The sequence below is a fragment of the Centroberyx gerrardi genome, chromosome 14 (assembly GCF_048128805.1).
Source record: "Centroberyx gerrardi isolate f3 chromosome 14, fCenGer3.hap1.cur.20231027, whole genome shotgun sequence".
NCBI classification, from domain to species: domain Eukaryota; kingdom Metazoa; phylum Chordata; class Actinopteri; order Beryciformes; family Berycidae; genus Centroberyx; species Centroberyx gerrardi.
In genome coordinates this window covers 11,630,409-11,640,282 of record NC_136010.1, presented here as the reverse complement: position 1 = coordinate 11,640,282, position 9,874 = coordinate 11,630,409, and the positions used below count along the sequence as shown (strand labels likewise).

General features: G+C 43.4%; 1 protein-coding gene across 1 annotated transcript; it reads left to right on the top strand.

Moving 5' to 3' along the window:
- The first annotated feature begins 4,938 nt into the window (after nucleotides 1-4,938).
- rps26 (ribosomal protein S26) lies at nucleotides 4,939-9,479 on the top strand. Its single transcript, XM_071906794.2, has 4 exons — nucleotides 4,939-4,967; nucleotides 7,508-7,685; nucleotides 7,781-7,911; nucleotides 9,388-9,479. The coding sequence occupies exons 1-4, from the start codon at nucleotides 4,965-4,967 to the stop codon at nucleotides 9,421-9,423; spliced, it is 348 nt and encodes a 115-aa protein (XP_071762895.1). The 5' UTR covers nucleotides 4,939-4,964; the 3' UTR covers nucleotides 9,424-9,479.
- The last annotated feature ends 395 nt before the right edge of the window (nucleotides 9,480-9,874 follow it).

Sequence of the window (9,874 nt, the reverse complement as noted above, 5' to 3'; positions counted from 1 at the left end):
TGTATGTGTGCACATGTGAGTGTGTTTGTGTGCATATTCAAGCCTGTGTGTGTGTGTGTGTGTGTGGGTGTGAGGATGGCAGCTGGGAGGCAGACACGGTCCAGGAGAATCGTCCCCTAGCAACTGACCTTTTCGGCAGATGGCAGTTCCAGAGTAACAGCCACCCAGCATCACAATGGCCATGGCCTCCTAACATCTCCATCACTTCATCATCTACCGGCCTGCCACAGCATGTCACACAGGAAGAGAGGGAAGGTTACATTCATCCTACCGAACACACGCTTTCTCTCCCTCCTTGCGCCTCTCTTTTTCTTTATCTTCAAGTCTTAAACATTCCACACATGTAGGTTTGAGTCTGAATTCGACCGTTCCCATGTTGGGAGAGACCGGGGTATGCAGGGCAGCGAGAGGATGATAGGAGGATAGATTTAGGAGAGACACAGCGGACGCTCACTGCTGTCCGCAAACCTCCAGACACTCTGAAACCACTGTTTCCCGTTGTTGGGTTTGCTGTGCATAGTGAATCAGGGTGGGAATGTGGACAGACCGCTCGACCACTGTGAGCAATCAGTATGATGTCTGTGGTCAGGCTCTGTGCCCCTGTGGAGCGAGATGGAGCGCAAGCACTGCAGTTAAGGTGGGAGGGATAAAACTTTGTGGTGTTTGTGCGTGTGTGTGTCTGTGATATGTCAGTACTCTTCCCATGTATACAAAGACGTTGTGAATAGCAGTGGGACTGAATTTGCACGTGTGCCTGTCCGCATGTACACGGAACATGGTGCGTGTTGCGATAATTTATGCTGTGTTGTTATCGACCCCCCGCACATTGACACCGTGACCTCTTGATTATGTCTTTGGCTTGAGGGCTTGTTCCCAGTTGGCCTGCTTTTTATTCATACTCCTCAAAATCACATGCTGTGGAGATAAAGTCCTCATCATCAACAACCCACCCCTATCCCACCTCCACTCTCACTCCAGCCTATAAGTGGTCTTCAGTCCATTGGAAACAGTGGGTGGACAGCTTCAAGCAGCACTTGACAGAAGGACTGGAATGTCCGGCCATTATCCAATGCAAAACAGTAAAATACCTCGATCAAAAATGAATAGTTTATCTGATGAGAATGTACAAACAATGTGACGTGGACAAAGTGACATATCAAAATCGGTTCCATTGGGATTAAGCACTGTAGGTGGAAAACTGAGTCAGACTGTGACTGTAAACCGCTGTATATTCTAGAAGAGATGATCTGATAGCAAACAGTCAGTCCTCCTGTAAACAGAGCTGTAATGACAGGGAGAGACTCGGGGGAAAGCAGAACCAACAGTAGAATGTGTTTACAGACATCTGACAATGTATGGGTACAGCACAGCAACGTTTCAACCCTTGAGTCCCACATGAAATATGAACACATACTGTGGTGGAATCCGTGTGACACAACATAAGCCTGTGCATCATTTCACTTGTCAGCGGGGATGAAGCCTGCATTTATCTAATCATCGCGAATGAAGAAACAGTCTAGTCGATGATAAATTACAGCGGTATTTGTCTAGCCACGTCGAATTTTAACACGTTTGGATCTCCTCATCCAAACTGTATCTATGTGAAACTGCCTAATATTGACTGTAAATGTATTATATATTACTTTTTTCACATATTTACTGCACAAGAACTGTGAAACATGGACCAACCACAGCAAGTCAAATTGATTGTACCTGTAATGCACTGAACAATAAAGATTAATCTGATTCTAATTTTTATTTGCTGTGGGTCTACCTTGACATCACCAGGACCAGAACATGCTTGAGTCAATAAACAGCAATGAGAAATTTCTGAAGGAGCAGGGCCATTATCTCTAATCTAGTGAATACTGTTGCTGGAGACAAAGGGAGAAAGTGCTCCGTTTTTTGGTTTTAATTACAAGCTGTGTTTTTACAGCGACAGTGGGCGAGGGCTCAGCACTGACACAGCAGCAGAGGAATGTTTATTTGCTGCAGTTTAGGAGCTGAGTGGCTTGCAGGAACTATGACACATTCCTGTGTCACTCGCTCTCCCGCTCGCAGACACACTTCGCTACCCACGTTCACACTCACACGCTGGCGCCCCGTGCGTTGGTCCACAACTGCACATACACACACACACACACACACACACACACCTATTCCCCCCTCACACATCCTGCACACTCTTAAACACCCTCTAAATGTGGCACCTCTGGAATTTGTAAGCATTCCCAAACCTTACATTACTAATATTATGACCATTCATTGCGACTTAGCGTGACATGAGTTATTGGGCCTAATACTTCCCTAAAGTGTGTGTCACAGTGTGTATGTGGCAGTTGTACAGCAGTGACTTGGAGATGAATTATTTAAGCCTTACTTCAGCATTGGGGATCCCTGCCCACAAAGTGTGTGAGCGTGCGTGTGTGTGTGTCTATGTGGGTGAGTGTGTGTGTGTGTGTGTGTGTGTGTGTGTGGCTGACTGCATGCACCTCTCCATCTTTCAGCCCTTCTCCAGTCCCATCCATTATCCCCAGCATCTGGCAGCCAAAGCCTGTAAAGAAGACATTTCTGTTGGCAACTGTTTTTTAAAGGCAGTGACACAGGGGACAGCCAACCACAGGAGCCACACATCTTCCAATCTGCATGCATACTGAGAACTGCTTGCATAACAGAACCACCCCAATCTCTCTCTCTTTTTCTTTCTGTCTCTCACACACGCATACATACACACACACACACACACACACACACACACACACACACACGACACTGCTCCCACCCACCCTTGTCTCTCTGCAATATACTCACCCAACCTTTGAAGGCTAATCGCTTCCAGAACCAGAGCTATCCTGCAAACTGTGCCAGCAGTCTTTCAATACGTTTTGCACCCTAAAAAGCTCCTTATGGCCCCTAAATGAATATTGTGTGAGAGTGATACACTGGAGGAGCGGGCTAGTGGAGCTACACTGCAACAGCAGTAAGTGCTGTGATTTTATGTGCAAATGTGTCTAATTAAGGGACATTAAAAGCTGCATGTTGTTGACATGGTCAGCATCCAAAGTGCCAAAGTTAAACCATCAAAGATGCTCTGTAAATGTCATCATTTTTGGATGCTACAAGTTATGCTGTACTTTCAACAAATGCTCAAAGGGTGTTCAGCCCTCAACTCTGTCTTACAGACGAACAACCGAGACACGGTGCACCTGAACGTGTCTCGGGTGCACCTGAACGTGTCCTTAGCTAACACTTGGCTGCTGAAGAAATTCAGTCATTGTATAATTGCAAAGGCTCTGACATTAACTTTGCTCAGTAAATGCATTAGCCTATATTAATTCCACATGCATATAGTGTACAGCTGCAGTGAGCGACCTCTCTGGAAGACAAGCATAATGTTAGGAGACATTTGTTTTTACTTGGCTGCTAGTTATAGAGTTTTCTGGCAGGAGTTTTAAGTAGCTCATCCGAAAGCCAAACGGGTGTGTTAAGAGTTAGCTTGATAGAGTAATCTGTCTGATAGGCTGCTAGCTAGACATTTGTCTTGTAGGGATTTTCCTGGGTAACTCCTCTGGGACGTAAACAAGTTTGCACTTGATTTACACTTTTTGGAAGATGGATGGGGTGGTGTGGTGGCTTAGTAGTTAGTGCTGTTGCCTCACAGCAAGCAGGACCTGTGGTCAATCCCTGGCCCCGGCCCCGGCCCCGGCCCCGGCCCCGGCCCCGGCCAGCTCTGTGTGGTGTTAGCAGTTGTTCGCCCACACACATTCATACCTATGGGCAATCCAGTCTCCAGTCCAGCTGACTTGTATGTTGTTGGAATGTGGGAGGAAACTGGAGTACCTGGAGGAAACCCACATGAACACGGGGCGAACAACATGCTAACTCCACACAGAGCGGGTCGACCCCTGCAGACTGGATTGCCCATAGGTATGAATGTGTGTGAGTGTCTACCTGTGTTATCCCTGCAATGACTGGTGACCCATCCAGGGTATCTCCCCCCCTGTGACCTTGAAAAGGATTAAGCAGGCAGAGAAAAGGACCGAATGAAAGAATATAGGTTAAGATGCATTTTGTCTTTGCCTGGGTAGAGCTTTGTAATAGCAGCCGAGTGTGTACTAAGGACACGTGGGTACACAGGTTAAGGTTACCTCTTTAATGTTCGTGCACCCCCAGTGCACAAATGTGCTAGTTCAACATTGTTGTTGGGATACAGCCGCCTTAAGACAGAACTGAGGGCTCAAAGCCCCTTTTGAACTCAACAAATCAAGTCAGAGTGTCGAGACACAATGCTGACATCGAAATAGTAAAAGGCTGCCATCTTGTGGATCAGCGGCCATATTACAAACTTTAATTATTCAAACAAACAAATATATAACAAACAAATAAATATATAACTATCCCACTGTCTCGATGACAAAATATGTAGGCAATAATTAATAAAAACCTGAGAATTACCCAGAATGAGAGCCGTGCAGGGCGTGTACGTGGTTGAAGTTCTTCCACAATGAAGTTTTTTGCAGTTTGAGTATACCAAAAAGCGGAATAGTGTCGTAAAGTCCTTGGGGAGAGGTTTGCGTCGTGAAATTTTAAATTCAATGCCAACACTTAACTGCTTTCTTCGTATATCACAGGAAAAGCTGCAAGGTTGAGATCAGTAGGCCTAACTTCTGGAGTATCATTGTTTGAACATACTCGAGAAAGTCCAAATGTTTTTTTCAGCTATCCAGTCACAGACTAGTCTAACCAGCATCGAGATGTTTCAAGCGTTGATACTGTACCTGTCATATCGCAGATCAGTGTAAAGGTAAAGGTAAATTGAGATGTGAGCAAGTGTAAGGTTCAGTAGGTGGCGGTATGCACCTCGCAGTTGGTTTGCGACCCGACAAAAAAACACAGACGAAGAAGAAGCAGCAAGTCCTCAGTCTCGCTTCCTGTTCCTCCTCTTTTCAGCCTTCCTCTCCACGATGGTGAGTGTCTCTGTCGCTCAGAAATGGATTTAGATCTGTAATGGAGCGGTTGGACGAGATTGTACTGTTGTTTTAGCGTACATACACATCTTGATATGCTTGTCTTAATTATTGTTTATATGTATAGTTACAAAGTGTCGGATACGTGTTATGTTTGGGGATTCAACCGAAGTCTTCCCGGTCTAGTTAGCTCGTACCTGTCAACATTGGGCTTTGAAAATAAGGGAGATTTTCCGGGACCCCCACCCGACCATAATTTTTACATTATGAAAGGGATTTCCTCTGTCGGTTCCAGAGATCTACCAACTAGCATGCTGGTTGACATCTTTTTTCCCACCGTGACCAATACTAAACTCCACCTTAAACCTTGTTTCCCAACATACTTCTGGTCAGGAATGGATAAATAGTCTCCCAAGTGTCTAAATATCTATATAGATATTTAGATTTTTTTTTTTTTGCTGGCGTCTGATCAGGGACGGACTGGGACAAGAAAATGGCCCTGGACTTTTTGACCCAGACCGGCCCACATCCAGCCTGCGAATATTCCACCATCCCTACCCCATTGACGCATACATGAATACAGCAAGACTTAGTGTCACTACTTATACAGTATATAAATTAGTACTACATACGGTTTGTCGCCAGCAGACCACCACTGTGAGGATACCACAACATTGAGCATTTAGTGCATCATGATAAAGGGCTATATTTGAAAAGGCGATATATAATCTATATCAATACAGATGAAATCAGTCTGGGATTGCCATTGCCGTTTTTAGCTCTTTAATTTGGTAACTTTCAACAATAAATATTTAAATTAACCAACACCAGGTAACAATAAATTCTAATAAAGTATAACGTTGTCTAATAACAAACTATAAACAATTAAAATGTGGAGGAAAGGGGTGGGCATGTAGAGAGAGGCACTGAGCCTCTTGATGCCGTTCCACCGGCAGTGGAAATGCTGCTGGTGCTTGCACTACTGAAAAGGTCAGTAATTTTTGCGCATTTTGATGCTTGAGCTTCACGGGCCGTTATTTCTTGTCCCTCAAATTCTCTGCCCCACCTTTTAGTTTTTTGGAAGGATTCCTTTCTATGTTGTTACGTTTTACTGCTGTCTGATCGCGCTGATCGGCTCATCTGACGCTCCGCTCGCGAGGGGTAGAGGCATAGCTCACTCTCTCTCTCTCTCTCTCTCTCTCTCTCTCCCTCTCTCTAACTGTAAAAATAAAAAAAAAAGGAAATACGGGAGATTTACGGGGAAAATTACCGAACGGGAGCACGGCGGCAGAGGGGGTGAAAATACAGGAGAAACCCGGGAAAAACGGGAGAGTTGACAGGTCTGGTCTAGTTAGCTTAGCTGGTTTCCGTCAGAACGGCCGTTAAACACCGAGCAGGAGCCGCAGCGGTGTAGCGAGCTCAGACAGTGGCGTCTACTGAAGTGGTTTTCTCGGTTTCTGCCACCTCAGCTGCAGGGCCGGTTTTAGCCTGCTCTATTAGGGTGGGCTGGTAGAAATAATAGGTGGGCAACTTGGGCGGTAGGTAGCCCAGAGGTTAGAGAAGCAGAGTAGTAGTCCGAAGGTTGCCGGTTCGAATCCCTGGCCAGATGGCACAAAAATCTGGCAAAATGACAGCTGGCAACCGGAGGGTTGTCAGAGTCCAGATCAGATGCAAGCTCCTGCCATCGTGCCCTCAGGCCTCTCCAGCTTACGGCTGTGTGTTTGTGTATGGGGTGTTTGGATGGGTTAAATGCAGAAGATTAATTTCCCCATGGGGATTAATAAAGTAGTATTCTATTCTATTTTATTCTATTCTAATTTATAAAGAACAATTTGAAGCAGGGAAATTGGGAGGTAGTGAAGCAGCATTTCTAAGTTTGCTGCTACCCTATGATTTGAGTCAGTGGAGGGCAGATTGATTTACCCTAAAATAAAAAAATTCCTTCATCCAGATTTTAACATAATCAACTCCATAACATTTATTTTCATTGGATGAGCTTAGTTCTCAAATAAAATTAAAACCTAATCAAGTGAGACTTCTCACCATAGCCAATATTTACAAAACTAGAAGGTAGTCTTATTCAAACTCCAACTGGGCGGGACTTTGGGTAGGGGTCTGGCAGACACAGATCATTCTCCTCAGTCTGTCCTTCTCCCTTCATCGAATAAATCTGAGTTGATGCAGATGGACTGCTGATGGAAATTCGCTAGTAGCTAAATCTGGTGCAGAGCATCTCTCTCTGAGATTACTGTTTTTGTACATGATCCCTTACTTATATTACTTATATATATATTTTTTATTTCATTATTTATTTTATTCTATTAACTAATATTGTTATTCACATTATTTTTTGTTAATTTCATTCCTTAACATTGTCTTTCATAATCGTAATTGTGCTTTGGCAACACGTCAAATGTCATGCCAATAAAGCCTATTGAATTGAATTGAATTGAATTGAATTGAGAGAGAGAGAGAGAGAGAGAGAGCTGTCGTGTTTACTGGTGTTTTTCCTCATACCGAAACCTCCATGTAACTTCTAGACCAAGAAGAGAAGGAACAACGGCCGTGCCAAGAAGGGACGCGGGCACGTCCAGCCCATCCGCTGCACCAACTGTGCCCGCTGTGTGCCCAAAGACAAGGCCATCAAGAAGTTTGTCATCAGGAACATCGTGGAGGCTGCTGCCGTGAGGGACATCACCGAGGCCAGCGTGTTTGACTGTGAGTTGCTGCTGTCAGTCCACAGAGGATCCCACTGACATCGCACACATCAGTTGGTGATGGATTCTTAGTGTTAACTCACATCTCTTCCTCAGCTTATGTGCTTCCCAAGCTGTATGTGAAGCTGCACTACTGTGTGAGCTGCGCCATCCACAGCAAGGTGGTCAGGAATCGCTCCACAGAGGCCAGGAAGGACCGGACCCCACCGCCCCGCTTCAGACCCAGTGTGAGTTACACTAAACGCACCCAGTCCTGTGTTGGTTGTCACAAAGGGGACATCTAAAATGAGTGATGGGGCACTTTCTGCCACACAGTTCAGAGGCATCTTAAAAGGATGAAAAACTGAAGGGGGAGACACACACACACACACACACTGTAGAGTTAGGTCCAGTTGTGTTGCATTTCTCCTTTAGTCATGGTGGTCTGTATATTAAATGTCTGATCAGAAATTAAGATAAATACCAAACTTCTCAGCAGTTTGAAATTTATTTTAAAGATTATTGGGCAAAAACACATTTATTTATCTGCAATCAGAAGATAATATGCCCTCTGAAAGTATCCCAAAAGATTTTGATAGCTGTGTGAAATGTCTGATGCAAAGGTAAATCTGTCCACTTGTGAAGACAGGCAGTTTTTAATGTGATAGTTACCAACTGCATAAATTCGCGACTAAAAATGAGGATACACACGTAGGGTCTGCAAACAGATTATTTCCCTCAGAATTATAAAAGCTGCACACACCACAAGTATGCATGTTTCCCAAATTGTGGCTCGCCAGACATCAAATCCCACAATTAGCCATAAATGGTTGAAATGCCCCATTTTTATCTGTCCTGCATTGTTCAGACTACTTTGTTTGTGTTAAAATAATGGAAAAATGGTGTACCCAAACAAAGCAATTGTGCTGACTGAAGTGGATAATTTTTGCGTGGGGTTGACTCTGTATCTCTGCGAGCCGTGAAAGGTTTGCCATGTAAGTCAAAAGGTCAGTGAACATGAAACATCCTAAAATGTAGGTTAACCCCTGCTATGTTGAAGATTTTACCATTTAAAATCTGGTGCTCAAAAGAAATAAACAGCCTGTGCGTCTGTCAAGGACTTCATATGCAAGATGGTACCGTACAAAAAAATTAAATATCTTAGATTTGTTAGTGACACATTTTTAACTAACCTATAACTTTGTGCATGACCTCTCCTCAGTATTCCATGTTACTTCATAATAATAATTCTTACTATCCCAACATCAATATACAATATTAAAGACATAATTGAATTCAGACTGCACATTCTTGCATAATTTGTTTTGCATGAATGTCAAATTATATATGGGAAGTGGTTGATAAATTATTATTGTGAGGACTAGATCTTTAAATATGAATACTATGTGCATCAGATAATCCCAGCACAGAATCATTGCACCATTTGTTTTAATCGCATTAAGTAACAGTTATTATGTTATTATTATGGGGGTTCTAGAGGCAGTGTCCCAGATTCTGAATAAGTCGGTTCTGTAGTGTCCCGAAATGTGATTGATTGGTTGTGAGGACATAACCGTACAAATCAACAAATCTCAGTGATTGGTATTTTCAGTACTTCTACAGAAATGTAATTCTTTAAAGTGAAGTTTTCATAGTGTGTTGATAGTGGTGAACGCAGATAAAGGAATAGTTTCTGACGAGTTCATCTTTTTCTCCATTTATAGGGTGGCGCCCCCCGAGCTCCTCCAAAGCCTATGTGATGTGGACGTTTTAAATTATGTCGTTACTGTGAAATAAAGGTGGTGAGAAAAATCAAGTCTACATTGCCTTTGTACTTTGACCAAGTTAGTTTACTGTTGTTGATCATAGAGGACTATGAGGAAACAAAGTTTCTACAACCAAAGTATTTTCCACTGAATCTACTATAATATAAGCAAAGAGGGGACAAATGAATATCTCAACTCGAGTCTGCGTATTTCTTTGCACTGTCACACTGGAGAAAATCGTAGACTTCTCACTGCTAATGCATTTTGAGTTGGAGATGAGCACAGAAGTTAAGTCACAAAGACTTGGATGTCATCACGGTTAAACTAAGGAAAATCAGTTTTACAATAAACTCGACTTTATTGACAGTAAAAAGTTTCTAGAATATCGATGGGCACGCATTTGTAACTGCAATTACATCTTGGAAAGCAACATGACTTTTTGAAA

Bases quoted from the DNA above. Each gene is read 5' to 3' on its own strand.
- rps26 (XM_071906794.2), top strand. The intron at 7,686-7,780 runs GTGAGTTGCTGC...TCTCTTCCTCAG, and splicing joins CGAGGCCAGCGTGTTTGACT to CTTATGTGCTTCCCAAGCTG. The intron at 7,912-9,387 runs GTGAGTTACACT...CTCCATTTATAG, and splicing joins CGCCCCGCTTCAGACCCAGT to GGTGGCGCCCCCCGAGCTCC.